Source organism: Elephas maximus, chromosome 11, assembly GCF_024166365.1.
Source record: "Elephas maximus indicus isolate mEleMax1 chromosome 11, mEleMax1 primary haplotype, whole genome shotgun sequence".
NCBI lineage: Eukaryota > Metazoa > Chordata > Mammalia > Proboscidea > Elephantidae > Elephas > Elephas maximus.
This window is the reverse complement of record NC_064829.1, coordinates 97,619,342-97,646,742: the sequence shown is the minus strand read 5'-3', so window position 1 is coordinate 97,646,742 and position 27,401 is coordinate 97,619,342. Positions and strand designations below refer to the sequence as shown.

The 27,401-nt window shown below is 49.1% G+C and overlaps 2 protein-coding genes, 1 long non-coding RNA gene and 3 other non-coding genes across 8 annotated transcripts; 1 reads left to right on the top strand and 5 right to left on the bottom strand.

Moving 5' to 3' along the window:
- Window positions 1-328: 328 nt before the first annotated feature.
- On the bottom strand, window positions 329-14,991 carry SMIM47 (small integral membrane protein 47). Its single transcript, XM_049900630.1, has 5 exons — window positions 14,961-14,991; window positions 1,160-1,338; window positions 749-876; window positions 594-653; window positions 329-461 (listed from the first exon to the last, which is right to left on the bottom strand). The coding sequence occupies exons 2-5, from the start codon at window positions 1,215-1,217 to the stop codon at window positions 450-452; spliced, it is 258 nt and encodes an 85-aa protein (XP_049756587.1). The 5' UTR covers window positions 1,218-1,338; window positions 14,961-14,991; the 3' UTR covers window positions 329-449.
- On the top strand, window positions 4,048-9,706 carry ACP4 (acid phosphatase 4). Its single transcript, XM_049900631.1, has 11 exons — window positions 4,048-4,158; window positions 4,229-4,333; window positions 4,409-4,495; window positions 5,443-5,589; window positions 5,889-5,987; window positions 6,091-6,186; window positions 7,594-7,726; window positions 7,806-7,888; window positions 8,265-8,389; window positions 8,627-8,805; window positions 9,591-9,706. The coding sequence occupies exons 1-11, from the start codon at window positions 4,054-4,056 to the stop codon at window positions 9,704-9,706; spliced, it is 1,275 nt and encodes a 424-aa protein (XP_049756588.1). The 5' UTR covers window positions 4,048-4,053.
- LOC126086358 (small nucleolar RNA SNORD88) lies at window positions 13,577-13,678 on the bottom strand. Its single transcript, XR_007519452.1, has one exon. It is a non-coding gene; the product is annotated as a small nucleolar RNA SNORD88 (small nucleolar RNA).
- Window positions 14,992-15,075: 84 nt separating the features above from the next.
- On the bottom strand, window positions 15,076-15,166 carry LOC126086356 (small nucleolar RNA SNORD88). The gene has a single exon (XR_007519450.1). It is a non-coding gene; the product is annotated as a small nucleolar RNA SNORD88 (small nucleolar RNA).
- Window positions 15,167-15,218: 52 nt separating this feature from the next.
- Window positions 15,219-27,381, bottom strand: LOC126085350 (uncharacterized). 3 transcript variants are annotated; one of them, XR_007519252.1, is made up of 4 exons: window positions 27,205-27,381; window positions 16,535-16,682; window positions 15,449-15,566; window positions 15,219-15,356 (listed from the first exon to the last, which is right to left on the bottom strand). It is a non-coding gene; the product is annotated as an uncharacterized LOC126085350 (long non-coding RNA). The 3 variants fall into 3 exon arrangements; XR_007519253.1 differs by having other exon boundaries at window positions 27,136-27,205; XR_007519254.1 differs by lacking the exon at window positions 27,205-27,381 and adding an exon at window positions 22,951-27,119.
- LOC126086355 (small nucleolar RNA SNORD88) lies at window positions 16,756-16,846 on the bottom strand. Its single transcript, XR_007519449.1, has one exon. It is a non-coding gene; the product is annotated as a small nucleolar RNA SNORD88 (small nucleolar RNA).
- Window positions 27,382-27,401: the final 20 nt, after the last annotated feature.

Sequence of the window (27,401 nt, the reverse complement as noted above, 5' to 3'; positions counted from 1 at the left end):
TAGATACCTTTGCCCCCAGTATCAGACCTGGGAGTCCAAGTCCCCAGCCTCCTCCTACCCCAGACTCGGGGGTGCAGACCCCTGTCCCCTCCTCCCTCAGACCCAGGAGTCCAGGCTCCCAGCTCCCTCCTCCCTCAGACCCAAGAGTTCAGGCCCCCTGCCCCTCTTCCTTTACACCCAGGCATCCTGCCCCCAGTCCCCTCCTCCCCCAGGCCCAGGAGTCCAGGTCCCCAGCCCCCTCTTCCCTCAGACCCAGGAGTCCAGGCCCCCAGCCCCCTCCTCCCTCAGACCCGGGAGTCCAAGCCCTCAGCCCCCTCCTCCCTCAGACCCAGGAGTCCAGGCTGGCAGTTGGTGAGTGGGATGTGATGGTTAAGTCACATTTATTGGTCCTCAGAGGGCAGAGTCATGGTCTGGGCCAGAGACATGAATGGGAGGGTCCTGTGGTCTTCTCAGTGCTGAGCCTGAGGGAAGAAGGTAGAGACAGAAACACACGCAGAGACATGGGAGAGAGAGAGACCGAGACAACAAAATAGGGACCAGAGAGACAGAGGTCCAGGCCCTACTGCCCACCCCCGAGCCCCCTCCCCACTCACCTTGTTGAAGAAGTAAATGGAGGCGAGGATGGTGAATACGGCCAAGGCCAGGGTTACATTCTGGGGGAGGGGGTTTGAGGTTAGAGCCCCTGTCCCTCCCTCCCTCTGCCCTGCCCCAGGCCTCCCTCCCCTCCCTACTTTGGACCCCTCCTCACTTCCTGGAAGTTCATGTCCATTGATCTCCAGCAGAATAACCCCTTGTCCTCTCTCTCCCTTTCCTGGGCCTCTGAGCTAGAGGGCTGGCTGTCCAGGAGACCAGAATGGTGGCCATGGTGATGAGGCCCTTGTGTGATGAGAGGGAAGGACATTCTGGGTAGAGGAGATACCTCAGGCAGGGGCTTCGGGGGCAGGAAGAATTTGGGCACAATATGTCACACACTGTGGTTGAATTTGGAATCAGGACATAGGAGACTGGTGAGTCCAGACCTTGAACATCACACTGAGGTGACTGGTGTCTTAGTCAATTAGTGCTGCTATAACAGAAATACCACAAGTGGATGGCTTTAACGAAGAGTTTATTCTCTCACAGTCGAACAGGCTATTAAGTCCAAATTCAGGGCACTCACTGGCTCCAGGGCTAGGCTCTCTCTCTGTCAGCTCTGGAGGAAGGTCCTTGTGATGCATCAGTCTTCCCTTGGTCTGGGAGCAGCTCAGCACAGGAACCTCAGCTCCAAAGGATGCGCTCTGCTCCTGGCACTGCCCTCTTGGTGGTGTAAGGTCCCCATGGCTCTCTGCTCGCTTCTCTCTTTTATTCAAAAGAGATTGGCGTAAGACACTATCTAATCTCGTAAACCTCATCAATATAGCTGCTGCTAATCCATCTTACTACATCATAGTGATAGGATTTACAACACATAGGGAAATCACATCAGATGATAAAATGGTAGACAGTCATACAATACTGGGAATATCATGACCTAGCCAAGTTGACAGATATTTTGGGGGACATGATTCAATCCACGACACATGGGAAGGAAGGTTGTGAGCAGGGGAGGGACAATACAAAATATATTTTTGAAGGAGCAGGTGGCACAAAGCAGTTTCAGATCAGACGCTAACCTAAAGGTTGGCAGTTCGAACCCACCCAGTGGCTCCGCGGAGGAAAGGGCCTGGCGATCTGCTTCTGTAAAGATTACAGCCAAGAAAACCCTACGAAGCAGTTCTAATCTGTCACACATGGGGTTGCTCTGAGTCAGGTGCAGACTTGATGGCTGCTAACAACGTATCTACATACAAAATATATGCATAGTGGATCATACACAAAAGTAAAAAGATTATAAAATATATTTTTGAATTTCTCTTTGCCTGGAATAGGGTGGAGGTCTTGAGAACAGAGAAGTAGAAGTGAGCTGGAGATTCAAAAGGAAGCAGCAGAGGACCAGAATTCTGATTTTCAGCCAGGAAGAAAGAGCTGGCAATCCCAGGCCTTGGTCCTCGATAACTCAGGGAGCTCAGAGCAGTCACTAGATGGGGAGTCAGGGGGCAAAGGGGCTGACTGAGCTCTGTTGGTAATGTAATGAGCCTGCTGCTCAGGTGGATCAGAATGGATCAGACTAGATGCTCAGTTGCGGCACTCAGGAAGCCAGCTGAGAAGACATTTTTATATATTTAACAAACACTACTGTACAGTCAAACTTCCAAGAGAAGTCCCGAGTGACTCACTTCCTGGTATTCATGCTCTGTGTAATCCCCTCTACATCAAACAGAGCCAACCTATGAAAACAACAGGATATAGTGGAAATGGCAGATTGTGACTTCTGAGCCTAGGTAATAAAAGACATTGCTATCTGTGTGGCTAACTGATTTCATGAACAACTGCCTCTTTTGCCATGAGACTAGAACAACTGGATGGTGCCCAGCTACCATTACTGAACATTTTGATCAAAGATGCTATAGAAGAATTCTGATCAAAAGGGGGAAAATGTAGAACAGAATTTAAAATTCTCATGGACTCCAGACTTCTTGGAGCTGTGAGGGTTGGATGAATCCCTGAAACTATTGCCTTAAGATAATCTTTAAAATTTAAACAAAAAATATTCCCTTAAGTCTTCTTAAAACCAAATGATAATTTAGGTTAACTTTTTTTTATTTTAGTATAGAATGTCTACCTTGAGTACTGTGATCTTTTAAAGAACTATCTATATAGGATCGAATTGACAATAGCAACTTGAAAGATTAGATGGAAAGCTTAGGGGGCAGTGAGTTTATGTTAATGGGGGAGGAATGGTTGCCCAACTCAAAGAATGTAATCAGTCTCACTGAACTGGACATGTAGAAATTGTTGAACTGGTGTATGTTTTGCTGTGTATGTTTTCAACAACAATATAAAAAAGAACAAAAAAAGACATTGCTATCTCTGAGGGAATCAGCTGCCATGCTGTAAGGCTGCTTACACAGCAGTATGAAGAGGTTTATGTCGTGAGGAACTGAGGCCTCCAACCAACAGCCATGTGGGTAGCTTTCAGGACTGTCAGATGACTATAGCTCCATCTGATAGCTTGACTACAACCTCATGAGAGACCCTAAGCCAGAATCACCCAGCTAAACCACTCCCAAATTCCTGACCCAGAGAAGTTGTGAGAGATAATTAATGTTTACTGTTTTAAGACACTAAGTTTTGGGGTAAATTTGTTACACATCGATAAATAACATGACGACTTAGTAGTTACTCTTTGCAAGATCCTGTTTTAAATGCTGACTATATTTGAACTCATTTACTCCTCAAAGACGGCCTAGTGGAGCAATGGTTAAGCACTCAGCTGCTAACCAAAAGAGCGGTGGTTTGAACCCACCCAGTGGCTCCACAGGAGAAAGACCTGGTGATCTATCTGCTTCCTTAAAGATTACAGCCAAGAAAACTCTACGGGACAGTTCTACTCTGTCATGTGTTCTCTACGCCAACTCAAAGGCACCCAACAGCAGCAGCAATCCTGAAAGCAACCCTCTGAGGTACAGACTATGTTCGTTCCCATTTTGTGAATGAGGAAAACAAGGCACAGAGAGGTGCAGTAACCTGCCCAAAATCACACAGCTTGTAAATGGTGAAACTGGGATTTGAACCCAGCCTGCCTAACTTCAGTGTCTGGGTGTTAAACCACCGGGCCACACTGGCTTTGGCCAGCTGTGGGTGGTGCTGGAAGAGGGTGCAATCTTCAAGGAGCCCTTGAGCGCCTTAAAGACCCCCAATGTTTAAGGGGCAAGAAAAGGAAGAACAGACTGAAGGAGATGGGGAGGACAGAGAATGAGTCTGGAATGTGTGGCGTAGTGGGGGGGCCTCTCTCCCTGCATCTGTTTCTGTGTCTCCCAACACTTGCAAAGGTGTGAGGCAGCTGGATCCTGTGGCTCCTGGGTGAGGCATGCTGGTACGTGCTCCTATGGGGCCACTGAGGAAGAGGCTAATGAGCAGGTGAGGCTGCGGCACAGCCAGTGGGGCTGAGCTCAGCGTCTGGGCTGTGTGAAAATGGCTGGGCTACGGTTTCAGGGCCAAGCTGCCGGCTTTCTCCTGCTGCTGCTGTGGCTGTTGGCCCAGGCCCTGGCCGAAGGACCCCTGGTGTTCGTGGCTCTGGTGAGGTGTCCCCTGCCCCAACCTGACCCCTCACGCCCCCAGTCCAGCCCTGACCCGGTCCCACCCCCAGGTGTTCCGCCATGGCGACCGGGCCCCATTGGCCTCCTACCCCACGGACCCACACAAGGAGGCGGCCCCCACCCTGTGGCCGCGTGGTCTGGGCCAGCTGACCAGGGTAAGAAGCTGGAGGGTGGGGGCAAGGGTTGGGTGGGGATAGGGAGGGGACTGCTGAGGTCTGCTCTGTCCCCAGGAGGGGGTCCGCCAGCAGCTGGAGCTGGGTCGCTTCCTGAGGAGCCGCTACAAGACTTTTCTGAGCCCTGAGTACCGACGGGAGGAGGTACTGCCACAGGAACCTCAACCTAGCCTCCTGACCTCCCACCTCTGACCTCCACCGACTCCAACACTCCTTCTGGGCATCTACCTCTGGCCCCCTCCACCAACCTAACCTGCACCTGACCTATGAACCTCCAATGAACCCATACTGACTTCTGACCTCCAGTTTTTATCAATTTTGACCCTCCCGAACTCCACCTGTTTGACTCTTGACTGAATCTATACTTCTGACCTCCCAACCTCCCATGATGCTTGTACCTCTGATATGCTGCCTTTCAACCTGCCCTCTTGATCTTGATCTCTGACCTTCAACCTCCTACTCTGACTTTATTTCCTGGACTCCACCTCTGCCTTCTCACTACCACGAACCAGATCTTCTGACCTCTGCCCCAAGCTTGATTCTGTCTTTTGACCCTCATCAATTCAACTTGCCCCCTTGACCTCCAACCTCTGACCTCTAACCTTCATCAATTCTGACCTTTTCTTTTCTCCTCTATTTTCTAACATCCCCCTCAATTGGGATCAGTCCACCCAACCTCTAACTTCTGACCCAAAAGACAAGCACTAAACTCTGATCTCAGGTCTGCCAACTCGCCCTCCTCATTTTGACCTTTAACTTCCAGCCCTCCACCAATTCTGATCTTCCTTCTGACACTCATTAACTCAAGGAGCCCTTTGACCTCTGACACCCTTCACCCAACATGTCCATCCAACTTCTGATCTCTAACCTGGCTGCTCCTAACATTGACCTATGACCCTTGACCCCAGCTTCACATATGGAAGGTCAGACACTAGAACCTGCCCTGAGCTTTGGACTCCAAATGCCTGGCCTTCAGTCCCTCTTCATGACCTTTAACATACCCCCAAACTGAAATCTGAAGCTTTTGGTTTGCCAACACACCTGACCTCGGACCCTGATCAAGGCCCCCACCATGCCCTCCCCTCTTCCAGGTGTACATCCGCAGCACGGATTTTGACCGGACACTGGAGAGTGCTCAGGCCAACCTTGCCGGGCTCTTCCCTGAGGCTGCTCCGGGGACCCCCGAGTCCAACTGGAGGCCGATCCCCGTACACACGGTGCCCGTCACCGAGGACAAGGTGAGGGGCTGAAAGGGGCATGAGGGAGACAGGAATGGAGAGAGGGAGAAACAGAAACGAGGAGAATGACAGAGACACACAGCCACAAAGATGGAGGGTTGGAAAGGGGGCTCTGGGACTTCCCTCCGCCGCCTGGATAGGGGAGAGCTGCCTGTTCCCTATGCTGCTTGGGGGTGGGGTGGGGCAGAGGACACTGGGCAACTAAGGAAGCCCGGTAGCCCTGGCTCCCTCGACTCACTGTGGTTTTCCAGACACGTGGCTGTCCTCTCTGAGCCTCAGTTTCTCCCACCCACCTCCAGCTGCTGAGGTTCCCCACACGCAGCTGTCCTCGCTACCATGAGCTGCTTCGAGAGACCACAGAGGCCACTGAGTACCAGGCAGCCCTGGAGGGCTGGACGGTGGGTGGGGCCAGGGGCCTGCAGGGTTGGAGGAGGGAGACGGTGAGGGGAGGTCACGGCAGGGAGGACGAGGCAGGAGGATCACCCAGGTCTGTGGGTCCAGGACTTCCTGATGCACCTGGGCAACTCCACGGGGCTGTCGCTGGTCAGGGAGCCACTCCGCAGAGCATGGAAGGTTCTGGACACGCTGCTCTGCCAGGTGAGCCCCCACGTCTTCCCAGCCAAGTGGTTAAGGGCACCTGGGTTCAAGTCCCAGTTTTGCCCCTAACTAGCAGTGCTTGCTCAAGTGAGTTACTTACTTCCCCCACCCCCCGCCTCAACTTCCCCATCTGCACAATGAAGATGGTGATGCCTGTATCAACACCTCCTGGGGTGGCTGTGATGATTAAATGGGCTTAGAACAGCGCCTAGCTCACAGTAAAGGCCTCACTAGGGTTTGTGGCTGCGCATTTGCAATTCAGCGTCGGCTATTCCGTGATCCCAAAAGCTCCAGAAACCAAAACACTGGTAGCAGAAAACCAAAACCAAATCTGTTGCCAACGAGTCAATTCTGACTCATAGCGACCCTACAGCAGAAGCCGACCTGACACGACCCGATATTGCTAATTTCCCGGCAGAAATACGAATGTATATTACACAGAGGATCCCCCAGACCCCGCTGAGTGTGTGATATGGCTGTGGTACCTGTACCTAGGATCTTTCTACAACCCCCAGTGCTGTGAATTCCAAAACACATCTGGCCCAAGGTTCACATAAGGGCCGGTTGACTGTATTATGTTAATTATATATAACCACACAGACTAATGACATAATTATTAATCACTGTTGTTAGTTGCTGACAAGTCCATTCCCACTTATGGTGACCCATGTGTGTCAGAGTAGAACTGTGCTCCATAGGGTTTTCAGTGGCTGATTTTTCAGAAGAGGATCACCAGGCTCTTTTTGGGGGGTGCCTCTGGGTGGGTTCAAAGCGTCAACCTTTTGGCTAGCAGTTGAGAGCTCACCTGTTTGTGCCACCCAGGGATGCCTTATAAATTACGAATTATATATAATTAACATATAATTTAGGCTACTTTATATAACATTATATTTTCTAAAATTAATCATCCTATTTTATATAAAACTTAATTTCTATATTTTAATACAAAGTTAGGAGTCCCTGGGTGACATAAATGGTTAAGTGCTCGACTACTGGCCGAAGGTTGATGGTTGGAACCCACCCAGGGGCACCTTGGAAGACAGACCTGGAGATCTGCTTCGGAAAAGGTCACAGCCTAGAAAACTTTATGGCACAGCTCCACCCTGCACACATGGAGTCCTCATGAGCTGGAATCGACTCGACGGCAACTAACCACCACAACATATACCTATAAAATATTTTATACAATAAAAATGATATAAAATTTATTATTATTACCTATAACCACTGCCCAACTCATAATTCCTCCAACCAGACTCAGGCCCAGAGGGGCTCAGAGGAGGGGTGGGGAAACATCTTGGAGCACCAATGCAGCGGACCATAGCTAATGGTGGCCACGTAGGCGCTGGGAGGGCCTAAGAGCACAGGATGTCCTGGTCTCTTCGTCCTCTCTCTGTCTCTCTCCAGCGAGCCCACGGTCTTCCCCTCCCATCCTGGGCCTCCCCGGATGTCCTGCAAACTCTCACCCAGATCTCGGCTTTGGATATCGGGGCCCATGTGGGCCCACCCCGGGCAGCAGAGAAGGCCCAGCTGACAGGGGGTGAGGTATGGGGCTGGGAGGCCGGGAGCCCTAAGTGCCTTCCTCTGGGCTTTTCAGTACTCTGTTCCCACCCCCTCAGGGATCCTGCTAGATGCTATCCTCGCCAACTTTTCTCGGGTCCAGCGCCTGGGACTGCCCCTCAAGATGGTTATGTACTCGGCTGTGAGTCCTAGGGATGGGATAAACGGGGTGGCAGTTTGGGTGATGAAGAGCTGGTGGTCCCAATGGGACCTCAGTCCACGGCCTTGAGTACCTCGTATCTTTAAACCCTACTCTAAGACCATATCACTAGAGGTAGCGTCTGGGATGAAGGAGGTGATGGTGTCATGGAGAAAAAAAAAAAGCCTCATCTGAAAGGTCAGGCTGTTTAATCGAGCTGTCCAATCCTATTTTACATTCCTTTGACCAATCTTTATTAAAATATCACACGTGACCGGTGGGACCCCCTCCAGGGTCAGGAGGGACAGGAAAAGCAAGTTTCGGGGGGATGGGGACATCAGGAGTGCAGTGGTCTCAGCCCTTGGACATTCATCTGCAGCATGACAGCACCCTGCTGGCCCTCCAGGGAGCCCTGGGCCTCTATGATGGCCACACCCCACCATACGCCGCCTGCCTTGGCTTCGAGTTCCAGAGGCACCTCGGAGACCCAGAGGAAGATGGAGGGTGAGGATGGTCTGGACCCCAGGGCAATGGGCTGGGTGGAATTCTCAAGAGGAGGGATGGTGTGTGCCAAGCAGAGGGCATGGCCTAGGCCAGGGCCTGGAGAATTTATGTTAGGAGCCTGACAGGTGGGAGTCAGGGGCCCGTTTCTCCACTCTCCTCATACTCTGCCTCGGTTTCTCCAGACTCTGTTGGGGGACGGGGGAGGTGGGGATGCCACCATCTTCTCTCTCCTCCCAGGAATGTCACCATCTCCCTTTTCTACCGCAACGACTCCTCTCGTCCGCCCCTGACCCTCAGCCTCCCTGGGTGCCCGGACCCCTGCCCATTAGGCCTCTTCCACCAGCTGACGGCCCCAGCCCGGCCCCCAGCCCATGGGATCCCCTGCCACAGCCTCCATGAGCCTGCCACCCCTGCAGGTGATGGTCCTCAGTGATGGGGTGGAGGGTAGGAGACCCCAAGACCTGAACTCACAACACTGTGTCTTAGTTATCTAGTGCTACAATAACAAACACCACACATGGATGGCTTTAACAAACAAAGTTATATTCTCACAGTTTGGGAGGCTAGAAGTTCGAGTTCAGGCCGCTGTCTCTAGGGGAAGGCTCTCTCTGTCGGCTCTGGGGTAAGGTCCTTGTCTCTTTTCAGCTTGTTCCTTGGCTCCCTGGTGATCTTCAGGTAGCATAGCATCTGTCTTCCTCCATCTCTGCTTGCTTCATCTGTTCCTTTTATATGTCAAGAGATTGACTCAAGACATACCCTACGATAATACAGGTAGCCCCTAATTTATGACAGGATTATGTTTTGACAACTCCATCTTAAATTGGTTCTGACAAAGCTCCAATACTTTTTTTTTTAGTTTTCAGTATTACTGTCTTTTATTATCAGTATCTTTATAAATCCAATCTTTGTCTTTGGGGGTTGGAAGTATTACATATAAACTTACAGCTTCAACATCGGTGCTTCCTGTTCTCCAATTATACGTGCGTTATGTAAGCCCCCCGCCCCAGATCAGAAGTTAACTGCAGCTTATAGTAACTAGAATACATCACACATCAGGACACTACTTGTATTAACCCATTAAGATAACAAAGAAAACTCATTCCCAAGTAGGCCTACAACCACAGGTATAGGGATTAGGATTTACAACACAGAATTTGGGGGGACGCAATTCAATCTATAACACCCCCTATTCTCCCCACAGCCACTGCGATGCCCCTGCTGGCCGGAGCTGTGGCCGTGCTAGCAGCCCTCAGTTTGGGGCTGGGCGTGCTGGCCTGGAGACCGGGCTGCCTGAGGGCCTGGGGGGGCCCTGTGTGAGTCAGAACCTGGGGTAATCCCAACCCTACCCCCTTACAGCTGACACCTGATCCCAACACGACTGCTCACCGCTCCTCAGGCTCCTGTGATTTACTGTGTGCACCTGTGTGTGTGGGGAGCGGGAGCTGGGCCTGCAGTGGGGATGGTGACCTACTTGGAAGTCACAGGCAGGTCTGTGTGTTTGTGCTGCCAGCGTGGTATATATGGACATTTGTTTTACACTTAGGTCGTGTAGTGGTTTAGTGCTACAGCTGCTAACCAAAAGGTCAGCAGTTCGAACCCACCAGGCGCTCCTTGGAAACTCTATGGGTAGTTCTACTTTGTCCCATAGGGTTGCTGAGTTGGAATCGACTCGACGGCAACAGGTTTGTTTTTTTTTTATGTGTGCATGTGGCTGTGTGTGAGTGTATAAGGCTTGGAATATGACTGCATATATTGTTGTTAGGTGGCACTGTTGGGGAAAAGTTACTAAAAACAAAATCTACTCCTGGTGCAGTTAAAGCGATCGACTGCTAACTGAAAGGCTGGCAGTTTGAAACCACCAGTGGCTCCACGGGAGAAAAGATGTGGCAGTCCGCTTCCAGAGATTACAGCCTTAGAAACCCTATGGGGTCACTATGAGTTGGAATCACCTTGACAGCAGTGGGTTTTGGGCATACTCCCAACCCAGAAAACCTCTCTGCAAAAAGACAAGGAAGTTTTATTATTGAATAAGCATTAAACGAGAATGTGATTCATCACAGATTTTCCACTAGAGATTGCAAAGACAGAAAATCTTAACCATTAAATAGGTAAGGGGGTACAGTCATTACGGTCATATTTTAAAGATAAACGTTACTTTTCTAATCCTTCTGGCTCAGAGATAGGGTGGGCCACCTAAATTTATGCTAATCTCCTTCTATGAAAAACAGGAAGGTATATGAGAAACTTGAAGTTACGCTGACACACTTTCCAGGAAGACACAGAATTTACAAGTTATCTAAAATGAATTCGAAAGACAGCAGCGGAGAAGGGGAGCTCCCTCCCCTATTTTCACCAGGGGGAGGTACCGTTTGTTCCCCTTGTACTTGTCCTTACACCATTGAGTCGATTTTGCCTCCTAACCGCCTCATGTGACAGAGTAGAACTGCTCCGTATGATTTTTTGCCCTGTCATCTTTACGGATGCAGATTGCTGGGTCTTTCTCCTGCAGCGTGGCTGAGTGGGTTCATACTGACCACATTTTGGCTAGCAGCCCAGTGTTTAACTCCTGTACCACCAGGGTTCCATACGTGTGTATGTTGGTATGTATATACGTGTCGGTATATATGTAAAGAGCCTGGGTGGTGCAGTGGTAAAGCACTCAGCAGCTAACCAAAAGGTCACCGGTTTCTACCCACCAGCCACTCCCCAAAAGATGTAGCAGTCTGCTTCCATAAAGATTTACAGCCTTGGAAACCCTATGGGGCAGTTCTACTCTGTCCTATAGGGTTGCCATGAGTCGGAACTGACTCGATGGCATATGTAAGGAGCCCTGGTGGCGTCATAGTTGGCGCTCGGCTGCTAACTGAAAGGTAGGCAGTCTGAACCCACCCTGTGGCTCCAAGGGACAAAGACCTGGCGATCTGCCCCTGTAAACGTTGTTAGGTGCCGTCAAGTCGGTTCTGACTCATAGTGACCCTGTGTACAACAGAACGATACACTGCCCGGTCCTGTGCCAGCTTCCCAATCACCTGTAAAGATTACAGCCTTGGAAACCCTATCAGGCAGTTTACTCTGCCCTATAGTCTCTATGAATTAGAATTGACTCGATGGCACCCAACAACTGAAAGGCAATATATGATAACTAGATGGAATCTGAGATCCTGGATTGGATCCCAGATCAGAGGAACTACATGAGTGGGAATACTGGGGAAATTTGAAAAGGTCTGTAGATTAGTTCACAGGTTTAGTGACCAACTGTAGGTCTACTGGTTCAACCCTAGTTGGAGTCCTTGAAATGTAAAAGTTGGCCACTTGGTGAGGAAGGAGATTAAATCAGCGCTAACCTGAAACCTTTTGTAATGTGAACACTGCCCATCTGGCTAGGAGGGAATGAGCAGAGATTGACAGGATGACTTGCCTGAGAGCAGTTAAGACATAGCAAGGTTATTTACATGAGCTAAGGCCCACGTCTCTACAGTCTGTGCCACGAACAATTAAAACTTTCACACGAAGCCACCTTGTCTTATGTGGAAGGCAGAGGCAGGCTTCAAACCTAGCTGCACCTTAACTTAGAATTTCAATTTAGGTCTGGGATTAACCCATTCAATCATGCCAAGCAGCCCCAATTTTAAGGTCTGCTCGTACTCCTTTGTTAAGACGCAAAGGGCATGACCATCCTGTGACAATATGTGACCATCGTGTGGCTGTTCCTGGCCTTATGGTGCCAAGGAAATATTCCTTCTCCCCCAGATATAAGATTACACTTTGTAAGCTTGTATTAATTAATTACATTACTGAGTTAAAAGACACCAGAGTGGGGGTCAATTCTCCCATGGGGCACATACTTTTGTTCTGGAGGCTGTGGGGGCCAAACTGTTTATCTGCAATGCTTAGTATAAAGTACTACGTAAAAGGATTGCATTTTTAAAAAGCCTTACCCAAAAAAAGGAGTGCTTCACGAGTCTTCCCACTTGGCCTGCAGTGCTTCAAGGGCCTAGGTGGCAGAGGGATGGGGGCACTATCGTGCCCACCCCCTTTGCTATACAGGGAGAAGTGAACTGACCACACACCCTTCCCCCAAGGGCTCTTGCCTGCCACCCTGTCATCAAGCTCTGGCCAGTGATACGTTTAGAAGGGGTGAGATGAGGACACTCCTCTCTTCTGGGCTATCAGGGTGTGGCCTGCTCCCTGTGAAGGCCTTCTGCTCTTGTGACTGCGGATACATGGGGAAGGACTCGCGCCCACCCTACGTACACTCCCTGTCCTGTCTCACCAAGTATCAGTCTCCCTTCACCCTGTCCCCCAAGTGCCAGCATGAGGGCCCAGGCTAGGCAGTCTCAGTGTGACCACACACGGGGCCTGGGGCCTAGCATGGTGCTTCGGTGGCTCCTCCCTGCAGGCTGAGTCACTGTAGGGCAGTGGCAGGGACTGCTCCTCATGCAGCCTGTGGGCAGGCGGCTGCATCTCCACCTTCTCCCTGGGCACCCAGGGCCCTGCAGCCAGCACATCAGGTCCTTGCTTGTGGGCTTGGGTGCCAGCAGGACCTGAGGGCAGGGCTGGCCTTGCACTTCAGCGGGCCAAAGTCTGCCAAGGTCCAGCCAGCCTTCATTGCCTCCAGCACCATCTGGCCCTTGACCACCACTGTGACAAGCAACGGACGCAGCTCCTCTGATGCATCTGTCAGGACGTGCCACTACAGGTCGTGGGCGAAGGGCATGTCCTCAGGGTGCTGCGGGGAGGCCATGGGTGGGTCACAGTAGATTCAGCTGAGCATGCTCAGCTCCCACACCTGCTGCACACCTCCCTCCAGGGTGGCCCAGGGCCAGGGGAGCACTTTGCAGGTGCCAGGCCCGCAGTAGCCAGGTAAGCAGCAGCTGGTGTTCGACTTCAGGGTCCGGCGGCAGTAGCTGAAGAGGGCGTTGCCAAGTCAGCCTAACCAGAATCGCTGGTTCCTCCGAGTTCCAGAGACAGGGCCTGTCGTACACCAGCAAAATCTAGGCGATCACGGGCTTGTAGTGCTGCTTGAAGCGATGTGAAGTGGCTATAAAGTTGGTGAATATGTGTGTGGTAGTGGTTTCCCTGGCCTGGGTGGGTGGGCACCGGTGTGCTGTCAGCTCTAACTGCTGGGTCTGCTAGGGAAGGACACAGGCCTCGGGTCAGGTGGCAGAAAGAGCCGCGCCCTCTCTGATGCCCCTCAGATGCCCAGGTGCCAAAGGCCCAGTGGGGAGGGGGAAGGGCAGTGTCCTGAGGGGCAGTTGGAGCACCCAGTGCTGGAAATCATGGGGGCCCCTAACTGCAGCTGCTGCAGGAACCCTGATTGAGCCCATCTGCTTCTCTCCCAGCCCCCCAACACTGGCCTCTTTTCAGATTCCCTGCCATTCAATCTCTCCCAATCTCTTCTCTGCACAGCAGATGCCACAACATTTAGGGGAAGGGGAGCCAACACCCTTGGGGTCACAAAGGCCCAGGTTCCATATTCTCAGCTCTGCCACCCTTCCATGTGCCCCTGGTCAGTACCAGCTCAGAGCTGGTTACAAACCCAGGGTCTTGGGTCCCAATCCCCAAACTCTAGGGGGTCTGGCCCAGAATTGGCAGGGGAGACTGGCCCACCCAACACATACACGGCCAGCCTTTGCCTCATCCTGATCTACATGTCAAGTCACAATGGTCCCCTAGGGTCAAAAGTGGCCTAGCCAGGAATCAAAACTCATCTCTTTGGCTCCGTTTCTTTCAGCTGTGATGAGAAGGATATAGAGAACACTCATCACACTGCAAGGAGCCCTGGTGGTGCAATGGCTAAGTGCTCAGCTAGTAACCGAAAGGTTGGCAGTTCCAACCCACCCAGTGACTGCAGAAAAAAGGGCCTGACAATCTGCTTCCATGAAGATCACAGCCAAGAAAAGCCTATGGGCACACCTACTGTGTCACTCGGGGCTGCTGTGAGTCGGAATTGACTCCTAAACGGCACCCAATGACATCACACTGCAGACCCTGCAAAGCCTGCAGATATAAAAGCACCTCCTCCCGAAAAGGAGGTGAGCACGTGCAAGTCCAAACCGCTCTATGCCTCATTTTCTCAGCTGTAAAACCCGAATAACTGCACCTACTCGTAGGGTTATGGCACAGTGCCCTGCTCAGAGGTGAGTGCTAAGCATTAGGCTGTAATACCTAGAACACGGCCACATCTGTATGCCATAAGGTGTTACGGACTAAACTGTGTCCCCAAAAAGAAATGCGGAAGTCCTAACTCCTGTAACCATGACTGTGAGAAAACAGGGGGCTTTCTTCAGTTATGTTAATGAGGACAACTCAAGGTAGGGCTGGTCCTAAACTCAATCACTTCTGAGTTTGTCAAGGGTCACCAGCAGATACCAGAAACCAGGAGAGGGTCCGAAGAACGGACACAGCCGAGACCCTGATTTGAGCTTTTAGCCTCCAGAACTGAGAAAATAACTTCTTAATCTATAAAGCTACCCATTTGTGGCATCTGTGTTACGGTGGCTCTAGTCAACTAAGACACGAAGTTACCACTAAGGTTTCGTTATTAAGAGGGAGCCTCTTCTGTTCTTACCGAGATGGCGTCTGACTCCTGGAAGAACCACCTGTAGGCAGGAAGGAGTAGGGTAAAGAGGCTGGTGAGTCACAGGGCAACTATGGCATCTATATCCAGCCCTTCCCCAAGTCTGCAGCCCCTCAGACCCCCGGGTGTCAAAGGTCCCGGGGGGCACAGTGTCCTCAGGGTCAGTCAGAGCCCAGTGCTGGACATCATCGGGGCCCCAGTGCCCTCACCCCCCTCCCTCAACTGGGGCCCAGAGCTACTTGCCTGTAGTCCTGTGAGGGACAGCACAGTTGAGATCTCAAAAGCTCAGGCAGGGAAGATGACCAACACATGGCCTCCGGGGTACCACGAGGCAGCCCCCTCCCCAGCACCATGCCTGGCCTCTAACGCTGTCTTAGGCTGGGTTCTCTAGAAAAGCAAAACCAGGAAAGCGTGTATTTACATATAGATAGATTGACAGAAACGAAAAGAGGAAGATTTATCTCCAGAAAATGACTCACACAGCTGTAGAGGCTGGCAAGTCCAAAGTCTGTGGGTCAGGCGTCAGGATGGAGGCTTTACCTGACTCACGTAACTGCAGGGGCTGACAAATCCAAGATCAGTAGGTCAGAGAGCAGGCTGTGGAGGCCAATGAATCCCAAGATCAATAGGCAATAAGGCAGGTAGCTGCCAGCAAGAAGACGGAAAAACAAACCCAACCAAACCCACTGCCACTTTGATTCTGACTCACAGTGACCGCATAGGACAAGGCAGAACCGCCTCATAGGGTTTTCAACGCTGTAATGTCTATGGAAACAGACTGTCCCATCTTTCTCCTGTGGAGTGTCTGGTAGGTTTGAACTGCTGACCTTTGGGTTAGCAGCCGAGTGCTTAAGCACCGTGCCACCAGCACTTCTCGGGGGAGACATATTTAGATGCATTTCACTGAAGCCACTGTCCCCCACTCCCCAACACTCCAGGAACAGATAAAAATCCTCCTTGTGCTGAAAAGACTTGCTTCTGTTCCAATAACACAATATATGCCTTTTATAACGTAGCTCTTTGAAACATGATAAAAGCATTCTCTAGAAAAACTGTGCTATCTTAACAATGGCTACTGGGTAAATTATGGATGTTGTTGTCGTTAGCTACCGCTGAGTTCCGACTCACAGTGATCCTACAGGACAGAGCAGAACTGTCCCATAACAATCTTTACACGAACAGATAGCCAGGTCTTTCTCCCAAGGAGCCACTGGGTGGGTCAGCAGCTGAGCACTTAACCATTTGTGCCACCAGGGCTCCTACCTGAAACCTAAATACCACCAAATGCCTTAAAACGTTTTTTTCATAGCACAGGTATTCGTCACCTTATTCAATCCTTATCTTTGCAAGGCAAGTAACATCACTATCCCCCAACCCCCACCCCACTGGAGAGAGAGCTGTAGCCTATCTGCTCCTATGAAGCCCGGCCCTTCTGCAAATAAAGACACTGAAGCTCAGGACAGCAATCATTTGATCACCTCCAAGCCCATAAAGAGACGACGTGGGATTTGGACCCAGGTCCGTGTGACTGGGTTTCCAAAGCTATAACAAGACTGTTTACATACCTATGTCCTGAATATGATTGTTGATACATGAATTAGATGCTAGAGATACTTGATACAAAGTTGCCCGAAGGCCTGGGCAGGACAGGTGGGAGTGAGGCTTCTTACTGAGACAGGAGTGGCTGGATGGCTGCTCAGGTTCAACATGTACCTGTAACACAGGAAGGACTTGGTGAGGAGGCAAGAAATGGGCCAGGAGCCCATTAAAACTTTTCCCAGGGCCAGGGCCCCTCAGTTCCCCAGGTGTCAAAGGTCCTGGGGGGCACTGTGTCCTCAGGGGTGATCAGAGCCCAGTGCTGGACATCATGGGGGCCCTGGACCTCTGCAGCCATTTCCCAAGGCCTCTCACCTTTGGGACAGAGGCCGAGTTACCAGAGCCGAGTCTGTCAAGAAGGGTTTAAATCACCACAGCTCTCCCCATAGGGACACCAATGTCTCCCCCGACTGCAAACCCACCATCACAGTCCAGGGAAGATGGAGGGGGGACTGTCCTCAGAGGATGAGCCTCCAAACCCATGACATGAAGAGGACCCCAGTGTCCCCAGTGCCTAGTTTTGCAGATTTCCAGCACTGGCCAAAGCTGTCAGTAACCCTAATATAGGGAAAGCCTATAAGATGAAAATCCCTCAGAGTCTATTGCATAGGATGAGGAGGCGGCAGCTATTATAAGCGACAAGAAACCTAAGATGTAAGCAGTACAACACACAGTACGCTTGACTGCAATCAGGTTTGAACAAATCAGCTGAGAGATATTTTGGGGATGATCTAGGAACTGTGAACAGAAAATCAGTATTAGATGACATCCTTAAGGAGCTTCATTAAAGTACGGTTAAAGGCAACAGTCCCATTCTGTTAGAGAAGAAAGTATCATTTTAGAGGCACAAGAATTAACTATTTTAGGTAAAACATGAAGTTTACTTTTTAAACACTAAACACAAAGCAGATATGGCAAAAGATTACAATTGTTAAACTGATGTCCATTCATTACACTACTGTATATTTTCCCATATATTCGAAGATTTAATAAAAAGTTTAAAAAAGGCACAAAAAAGAAATGGATCAGAGTATGTCAACAAAGCACGGGTGAGAAAAATCCTTCCACCTGTAACATGAAATAGGATAGTCATCAGTCTTCCAGGTGGTTGCCTGGGGGAGAAACTTGGCAAGAGGGGGATTCTTGGGGCATTGTGGTAGGGGTGGAAAAAAAATCATCTCCATGCTTCCAGGCTGGGCCTCCTTAGCAGTGACATGGCATGGCTCACTGACCACAAAACAGAAGTTCAAAAAGAGGTTAAGAATTGCAGGGAAAACTACATTAATGGAAACAGAAAAACCAGAATGGAAATGAGAATGTTCGTGCATTGTGAAGACCGTACCAATATCACCAAACAACTTGTATAGAAATTACCAAATGAGAACCTAAACTACCATGTAAGGTTTCACCAAAATACCCAAATTAAAAAACAAAGAGGTTAAGGATCGATTAGCCTAGAACTAAATTAACAAACACCCTTTGGTATCTGAGCCACCGCATCAGACAATTCCTATGGGTGAATAAAGTCCTCATCTGCTTTCACTACTAACTGAAAGACTGGAGGTTTTGAGTCTACCCGAGGCACCTCAGAAGGCCTGGTGGTCTACTGAAAAGTCAGCCACTGAAAACTGTTACCAAACACAATGGGTTTGTTGCCTGTGCTCTTGTTAATAGCAAGTCACATGGATTTCAAGGCAAGACAGTTTATTACTTGCAGTGAGCAAGGAGACGGAGATCATTCTCAAAGCACTCCCTCTGAACAAAGGGCTTGAGGAGTTTTTATGCTACAGACAAAAAGGGAAGTTATATTCATTCAGTTTCTGAGAAATAGTATACACATTCAAAAAGGTGCCTGGCGATTACATGCAAAACTGGTAGCCCGAGGTGGCAGCTCACATTCTCTCAAGATGGTTCCCTGTGTACCCAACATCTGCATTCCCAGGAAAATGGCAGCCTATACCGGAAATTTGGCAGCTGGGTTCACCTCCCGGTCACTACTTCATGGCACATGCGTGAAATCTGGTTTCGTAAGCAGGAAGATTCGACAGAAACGGGGTAGGGCGTTTCCTAATCTTAGCCAGAGGTAGTTGTTTACAGTGGCTTAGTAAAATTTTTCCACTAGTACAGCTGTAGCCCCGGGAGGGTCTAATTCCTAACTGGTTTCAATCCCCCAACAGAGATTCACGCTCTTCATTCTTGAAGGGTTTTGGGACGGAGGTCTCTTCTTCTGGGGCTGCTTCTGGCTGATACGGGATGCAGAAGCCTACTGATCAGAGGAGTGGAACTCTCATGCTGCCTAAGCTGAACTTTCACATCTTTCTTGTCTTTCTTCACTGGGCAGCTGGGTCTCTTCTTGAAGAGGAAACCGACTACCAAATGCTGTCGAGTCGATTCCGACTCATAGCGACCCTATAGGACAGAGTAGAACTGCACCATAGAGTTTCCAAAGAGCGCATGGTGGATTTGAACTGCTGGCCTCTTGGTCAGCAGCCAAGAGGAATAGGTTGAAATCCTTGAGCAAGCACCATTTGGTGTTGAAACTTTTGGAGTCTGGAGGACACAAATTTGACTCGCATGTTAAATAGACAAGGGCCAAAAAGAAGCAACAAAACGGCAACTAGTGGACCAAGCACCAAGAACCAGAACGGTGAGGCAACAGCTCTTTGGATAGTTTCCCCAATTTCTGAGTTGTTTGATGTTGGCTGAACTGGTGAAGCCACAAGGCTACGTTAGGCAGATTTTCTGCTCTAATTTCTACCTTGCCTATAGTGTTTATATATGTACAACAGCTAGCGCTGGCTAAGGCATGTACTCCACCTTCTTCGGCCAATAGAAAACCTAAGGCAATACAGTGGTCTAAAACAACTCCAGTGAGGGAGTCCAGGGCAAGGCTGCAGGCCTGAGGGCCTTCCCATGAGTCCTGAGCGATAGCTTCGGTGACCGCGGTGATATCGGAGATGACTGAACTTTGGGAAATAAATCCCGCTGAAGTTCCTATTACTGTCCCTACAAGGGCTACTATTCCTGCTATAACGAGCCCAACGCCTCAGTTAGCTCTTCTGGGGGCTTTAAACACTTGTACCAGTTCAGGGTTTGGGTGTGCAAAGCCCAGGGTGCAGACTCCATCTTCTGTTAGAGGGTTTATACAGGTCAAGGCAGTATTGCCACAAAAGAACATGAGGCCTTTTGGAAGGCAGATGTATGTAATTTTCACGGCAAGGTTAGAGAAACTGTGGTGAGACTCATGGGTCATGGACAGTAGTGCTGAGGGTCTCTAGCAAGGGTAGGTTCCCAAAGGATACCTTTTTTCCCTGTTTCTAAGGCTATCTATTGCCCCTCTGAAAGCAGTAAGACTAATTGCGATGTCCTGGGCACATGCTGAGCTGGGGGTTAAATACCTGGAGACTCTCGGACATTTTGGCTGTCTCTGACATGCATGTCCAGGATACCCTAGGCGTGTTGGATAATTGGGGAATAAAATTAGTCCACATCACTAGGTGCTCAGTGTGAGAACAAGAGCTGTTCCCTCTTTTAATAGGCAAAGGAGATATTCGGAAAGGGGCTATGGGTAGTGGATGCTCGGTTCCGAAGGGCTTAACTGTGGAAGTTAGATTTTTGTTGCGTGGCCAACAACCAGGGCAGCTGGGTTCCTTGTTCAGTGGTTGCTGGGGTTTGATAACAGATCCAGCAAATGTGTTAAATTATTTCCTGAGGCAACAGTTTGGGAAACATTAACTAAACAGCTGGTATCACTTAATGTTAAAACCTGAAAGGTCAGCAGAAGAGGAGCAGATACAGAAACTTCATTGCTGTTATAGGGTTAAGAACGCCAACTTACTCTAATTTTAACACCAAAAAAGCGTAAGTTTGTCCAAAAAGAGGGGTAATGCAAACAAGGTTAAAATAAGAATTATAAAAGGGCCAGAGCAAAAATAATTCCTAATATTTCTATAGCATCTACTTTCATGATACTTATCTACTGGTCCTTGTTCTGTTCTTTTTAACAGCCACTTAAGTCCTTCAACTGGTTCACAAGTGCATGAGTCTTGATTTACAGAAGATCCATTGGGGTTCTCAAGTGGAGAAAAAGGTTTGACATGTTAATGATGGACCCATGGACCAACTCCTTTTAGCCTGACAGGAGACGGGGTTGTTAATAGTACCTGACATGGGCCCACCTATTTTTCAGCTAGTTGGTCTCCTAGGCTGCCTTCTCATCAGGTCCTTAAGAGCACCAAGCCTCCTCCTGGTTGGAACTTGAGCAAGTCACCCTTTGTGGGTTCCAGTAGTATCTGGTTGCCATATTCCCAGAGTGCCCTCTGCAATTCCCCTAGGTTAATGATGTATTTCAACGTTTGCTGCACCTCTTGATCCAAAAAAAACTGCTTTAGGAAAAGGTCTTCTGTAAGTCAATTAAAATGGGCTTAGTTCTAGAACTCCTCTGGGGATGGCCTGTATCCTGATCAAGCAATGGGTAGCATATTAAACCAGATTTCTTGAGTTTCTTGGCACAGCTTTGCAAGAGTTCTCTTTAAAGTTTGGTTCATTCTCTCAGCCTTTTCTGAGGACTGAGGTCTCCATGCTGAGTGGAGCTTGTATGTGATGTCCAAGGACTGGGATAAATTCTGAGTTATTTTAGCAGTAAATGCAGGGCCACTGTTGCTTTGGAGACTGGAGTAGGCTGAACCTGGGTATAATCTCTTTTAGAAGCCACGTATATACTTCAGGAGCTTTCTTGGTCCTAGCACGGAAGGCCTTTAACTTCTAAAACAGTCTGAACCTGATGGGGTGTCAGCACTTCCACAGGCTGTCCCAGAGTAAATTTAGATGCCTCTTTAACCAGGATCACAGTGGCAGCAACTGCCTGCAAGCAGGCTGGCCAGCCTTGTGTCACTGGGTCTAACTGTTGAAAGAAAATAGGCAATTGGTCTTAAGAGGGGGCCAGTTTGTTGGGTGAATACTCCCAAGGCCTGTCCTTGTCTTTCATGGACATACAGCCTAAAAGGTTTTGTTAGAACTGGGACACGTAATGCAGGAGCTCTGCCTAAGTCTAACTTGATGGTTTCAAATGCACTTTGACACTCCTGAGTCCATTCCAGGGATTGCCTCTCTACTCCTTTCAAAGACTCATATAGGAGTTTTGCTATTAGCCCAAAGTTGGGTAACCAGATACTACAGAATCTGGCCATGCCCAGAAATCCATATAATTGCTTTCATGTGGTAGGGGCTAGAGGAGAAGTTATGACTAATTTCCTTTCAGGCAGCCAGCTGTCGAATGCCTGGAGAGAGCTGAAACCCTAGATATTTCACTTCTTTCTGTATAACCTGGACCTTCTCAATGGAAACCCTGTAACCTTGATTTGCCAGATGATTTAAGGTCTTAATAGTATTCATGTCTGAACTGTCTTGATCCTTGCTGGTTATCAATAGGTCACCTACATACGGAAGTACTATTCCCCCTTCTAGTTTTAAGTGTCTGAGATCTTTAGCTAAAGTTGAGCCAAATACGTGGGGAGAATTTTTAAAACCCTGAGGGAGAACCGTCCACTTAAACTCAGTTCTTCCCCTAGTTTCTGGGTCTTCCCATTCAAAAGCAAGTAACTCTTGGGAATCAGGGTGCAGGGGTATACAAAAGAAAGGGTCTTTTAAATCTAGCACAGTAAAGTATGTGGCAGCAGTGGGTACCTGAGTAAGCAGGGTACACGGGTTGGGGACCAGCAGATGAATCATTACAGCCTCATTTACCTCTCTCAGATCTTGTACGAAGCGATATTTTCCATCAGGCTTTCTAACAGGTAAAAATGGGAGTGTGACAAGGGGGCAGGCAAGGTTCAATAAGCCCTTGTCCGAGTAGCTTTTCTTATTTTGGGTTAAACCCAGCTCTCACCTCTGGCTTAAGCCGGTATTGTCTGCGCCAGGGGAGAGCAACTCCAGGTTTTAGTTCAAGCTGGACAGGACTGGCATTGTTGGCTCTTACTGGTTGGTTCACATTCCAAACTGAACAGTTCACTTTTGCTAGGATATGTTGAGGAATAATGTGTGTCTTTCGTGTAGAGTCTTCTGTCTCAAAGAGTGCTAGAAGTCTTGCTCTTTAACCTTTATCTATTTCTACGGTGACCCGATTCCCCAAAAGAAAATTAGTAGCTTCTAATTTAGTTAACGAGTCCCTGCAAAGCACAGGAACTGGACACTCAGGTACATACACTAAACCGTGAGATACAGTACATGTACCTACCTCACAGGATAAAGAAAAAGGTGAATCTCTTAGTCTGAGACTGTCTGGAGACTATCGTTATCACACAATCATGGCTGGAGAGTTTGCCAATAGGTTTGTTCAAGACAGAGCAGGCAACTCCCTTATCAAGTAAGAATTCAGTTTTCCTACCTGCCACGTCAAAGGTAATCCAAGGTTCTGCAGGGGTGATGGAGATTGGCTGCTGCTGTTCAAAGGGAGTCTGGTGGTCCTCGTCACTCAGAGAGGTGTGGCATTTGCAGGTTGGGGTCACAGCTGGGGCAGAGACCAGGCTGTCCCAGTTGAGGACGGTCTGGACACTCCCACTTCCAGTATCCCTCCTTTTTGCAATATGCACACTGTTGGGGCCCCAGCTTTGCTGGTGGCCCTGAAGGGCAACTCCAAGGCATATCTGGTTGGTTACTTAGCTGTGAGGGCCCTGGTCCCTGGGGGTTACCTTGAGGTGATCCCTGAATAACTGCAGCCAACAACTGGGCCTTTCTTTCTAGCCTCTTGTCTCTGTTTTCTTCCTCTGCCTTGTCTGTCACTGAACACTTTAAAGGTTTCCTCTACCAGTTTGGATAATGGCATCTGAGGTCCAGCCTCCAATTTTTGGAGCTTCCTTCTAACATCTGGGGAGCACTGGGTTGCAAAGTGTAGTCCAGCAGAGGGGCAGACTCTGGTGCCTCTGGGTCTTTGTTGGCAAACCTCTTAAAGTTCTGTCAGCCTACTCAAGAAGGTCACAGGGTTCTTATCCTCTCCTTGAGTTACCTCTTTGATTTTTTAATAGTTAACTGGCTTGTGAACGCACTTCTATATTCCTTCAACCACATGGGTTAGAAAACATTTCATTCTTGCCCAATCTAGTTGGTCCTGATAATCCCACTGAGGGTCTGTCCTGGGAACTGCTCCATCCCCGATCTCAGAAAACTGTGCCTGGGGTTAGGCGGGACAAAGCTGACAGCATGCTGTCTTGCCTTTGCAAGTATTCTATTTTTCTCATCGGTAGCGCAAGAGGTGGTTAAGATTACTATCACATCCTGCTATCTAAGAGCAAAGCTAAGGCTGACCTTAACAAACTCTTCTCTGAAATCAAAGTTTTCTGAAAATCTGCCCACTTTTCTTTGTATACTTAAATGTTAAACTGAAAAAGAGACTTGTACCCAGACCACCCCACCCTGTCCTTTCACTACCTCCCACAGAGGCAACAAACCCCCTGTGGTTGTGTTAAATTCTGGGAGGGAAGAGTAAAGATTGGAGGGACGGAGGACCACAGGAGTGGAAAAGAGCTAATTAGGAACTAGTAGAAGAGATGCTGTGGGTCCTGGATGTGGAGTGAGGAAAGGTGGGGTGGATGGGGTGCTGAGAACCAGGGGTCAGGAACAGCAGGAGAGGAAGAGTTATGAGGGAGGTATACTGGAGGATCAGGCAGGGGCACTGTCAGGGCCAGCGCAGGGCCTCGATTTAAGAGGGGATCTTCCAAAAGGTCTGGTTCCCCAGAGCCCTTTGGAGGGTTCTTTATTGCTCCCTGGTGGCTACAGCCATGTGAGTTAGTTTACGCTTGGCTTGCAACCACTTGTTCTGGTATACACCCATAAAGGATTGAATACAGGGGATTTCATCCCACTTTTCTTCTCTTTTGCAAAACAAACCTAGCTATAAAATGGTGCTGAAATTAAAAGTCCCGTTCTGGGGCCACTTCTCCTGCTCAGCAAGTGTATGTTGAGTCCAGGCTACATTACCAAAAAAAAAAAAAAAAAAGTAAGTTTCTTCCTTTCTAGCTGGTCATAGGAAAAAACCTGCCAATGCTCAAGAATGCATCCCAAGGGAGTATCCCATGTACACTTTCTTGGTTTCCTTTTTAGTTTGGTTAATTGTCCCCAAGTGCCTAGTTTCTTACTCTTGTGAATGGCTGAAACCATGAGCTCCTTTTTCTTAGCTGAGAAATTTATCTGGCATTCACACTAGTACCAGGCATGTTCCCAACTCTGGGAGAGGACTGCTCTCTGAAACTGCAACACTCCGTCCGGAACACCCTCCGGACCCAGCCTATCTTATGAAACTAGTTCTCCCTGGACACCTCTCTGCCTTGATCAATCTACAAATTTCCAAGAACCTCTATGTTTATGTTCTAATTCAACCTGAATTTCCTCCCTCCAGGCAATGTCCATGCACTAAACCAGATCCAGGTGGAGAGATTTCAATCCCCCAATTGGGCACCAAAGGGGAAAAGTCTACATACATCCACTTCTAGAACCAGACCAGGGTGGAGGGGCTTCAATCTCCCAGTTGAGCGTTGATAGAGATGGTTACACCAGCCTCCCAAAACCAAGGTGCACCTACCAAAGACAAACTATGCCTGCTCGTTAGCCAAATTAAAAGTAAACTCCCAGAGCCAGAACTCAGCAGCCTGATGGGCACTGAACAAGAGTCCAGGTGACCACTTCGCCCGTCCAGAGAAGCTTCAATCTGCTCAGACAGTTGACTCTGAACATTTAATCCGGTCCCATCTGGGTTGCCAGCAAAATCCCTACGGAGCACAGTTCTACTCTGACACACAGGGGGTTGCCATGACTTGGAACATACTCCGCAGCAATTGCTTTCTGCTTCCTTCTAAGGAGACTCCTGGAGTCACTGGATGGTGCAAACAGTTAAGTGTCTCACTACTAGCCCAAATGTTGGTGGTTCCAACCCCACTCAGTGGCAGCGGCCTCTCAAGAGACAGGCCTGACAATCTACTTCTGAAAAATCACAGCTTTGAATACATTAATACCAAAAAATAAAACTTAGAGCACAATTAAGGGACTGCCATGCAGGTTTAACAGACTACTGAGCAGTGGCTTGATGCTTTGATTAAAATTTTCAGAGTGCTTATACACAATTTTTAATGCGCCCTGGTGGCACAGTGGTTAAACTGAGCAGCTGCTAACCAAAAGGTTGTCAGTTTGAACCCACCCAGCGGCTCTGCAGCAGAAAGACCTGACTATCTGCTCCGATAAAAACTGAAACCAAGAAAACCCTATGGGGCAGTTCTACTGTCACGTGGAGTCGTTAAGAGTTTGAATTGAATGGGTAGCACACAACAACGTATACAATTTTGCCAGGAACTTTGAACAAAATTTCTGATCCAATGGAACAGTACGTATTCAAAACATTATCAAAGTTTAAACAGAAATCTTGTTAAACAGAAGACAATGACAAGACGAGTGAGCCGTGGGCACAAAACCCCTTGAGTTCTTGGGAAACAGAACATGTTCATTATTCGATTGTTTTCTGAAAGAATAAATTTCAAACGGAAGTTAGTGACCGAATAGCAAAACCAGTCCCATTGCTTTCAGTTAATGAGATCACTTACATACTATTATGTGAAACAAAACAAGCCACTTCTAATTAGGTTATCAGTTCAAAGTACAGTCATAGGCTACTTTTTTATTTCAACAGATTCCTAACAATATTTAATAAAATGACTTTTAGTGTCACGAGTAAGAGAACTCATTGCCATAAACTAAACCTTGTAATTTTTTTACGCTAGAAAGCAGTTCTACCCTGCGCACAAGGGGTCGCCATTGAGTCGGAACCTACTCCCCCACAACTGGTTTTTTGCTTTCTGCAGACTCCTAAAAAACTCTGGTGGTGCAGGGGTTAAGTACTCGACTGCTAACCGAAAGATCAGCGGTTCCAATGCACCAGCCGCTTCGGGGGAGAAAGACGAGGCAGTCAGCTTCGGCTAAGATTTCCTTCCACCCTTGTCATGTGGAGTCGGAATCCACTGGAGAACAGAAATCAACAAGGAGTCCCCTACTCAGTTCTCCAAAACGTAGTAATTGACCTAGAGCTCCTAATCCCACTTTTTCCTTAGTAACTCCTGATACCCTGTCTATTCCTACGCAATCTCCAATACCCCTTCTCTCCCACGCCCAAAGTGCACAAAAACACCAGCCACCTAGAATCGAAAAAAAGGCAGTCATTTCCTTAAATAAGCGCCTGCAACTAGCAAGAAACTAAAAATACAAAAAACAAACTTAGGACCACAGAACACCCCCCACCTCCAAAAAAACGGTGGACAAGATGGCGGAGACCCGCGATTTGAGCAGCGGAAATGTAGCGGCCGGGCTAAGGTGCAAAGGCGGGCCCGCCTCGACAGACCCCCGTGCGCAGCAGCAGCAGCAGCAGGAACCCTCGTCCCTCCCCTCCGCGACCCCGACTATCTAAACGCCATGCTGGCCCCACAAGTGATCCCCGGGCTTGCCCCGAGCCCGCGCCGTGGCCCCTTCCCGACGGCCCCGACCTCGTCCACGCGGTGATGTGGTTAGAACCCAGCACTCGCGACACGCGTACCCAGATCCAACGCCCAAAACCGGAGACAAAAAGAGGCTAGACACGCCACGATGATCACCGAACACCTACCTTTTCCAAAGAGTGCGCGTGTCGCCTGACGCCCCGCTTTATAGCGAGCGCGCGGCTCGCAAGACCGTTCCGGGTACCGCCTGAGGCGTCCTGTACAAGCGCCGGTGTGGGAAACCCCGTTTGGTGCTTGGAGAAGGGAATAACGCCTGTTCTGATTAAGAAGCTTCCTGAACAGGCAGAAAACGCTGTTCATGGAG

Excerpts from the sequence above, each read along its gene's own strand:
- ACP4 (XM_049900631.1), top strand. The coding sequence starts at position 4,054 with ATGGCTGGGCTACGGTTTCAGGGCCAAGCTGCCGGCTTTCTCCTGCTG. Across the intron at positions 6,187-7,593 it reads TGGACACGCTGCTCTGCCAG|CGAGCCCACGGTCTTCCCCT; the intron begins GTGAGCCCCCAC and ends GTCTCTCTCCAG. Across the intron at positions 7,889-8,264 it reads AGATGGTTATGTACTCGGCT|CATGACAGCACCCTGCTGGC; the intron begins GTGAGTCCTAGG and ends ATTCATCTGCAG.
- SMIM47 (XM_049900630.1), bottom strand. The coding sequence starts at position 1,217 with ATGCATCACAAGGACCTTCCTCCAGAGCTGACAGAGAGAGAGCCTAGC. Across the intron at positions 877-1,159 it reads AGAGCCTAGCCCTGGAGCCA|GGCCTCATCACCATGGCCAC; the intron begins GTGAGTGCCCTG and ends TCATCACACAAG. Across the intron at positions 654-748 it reads TGGACATGAACTTCCAGGAA|AATGTAACCCTGGCCTTGGC; the intron begins GTGAGGAGGGGT and ends CCCCTCCCCCAG.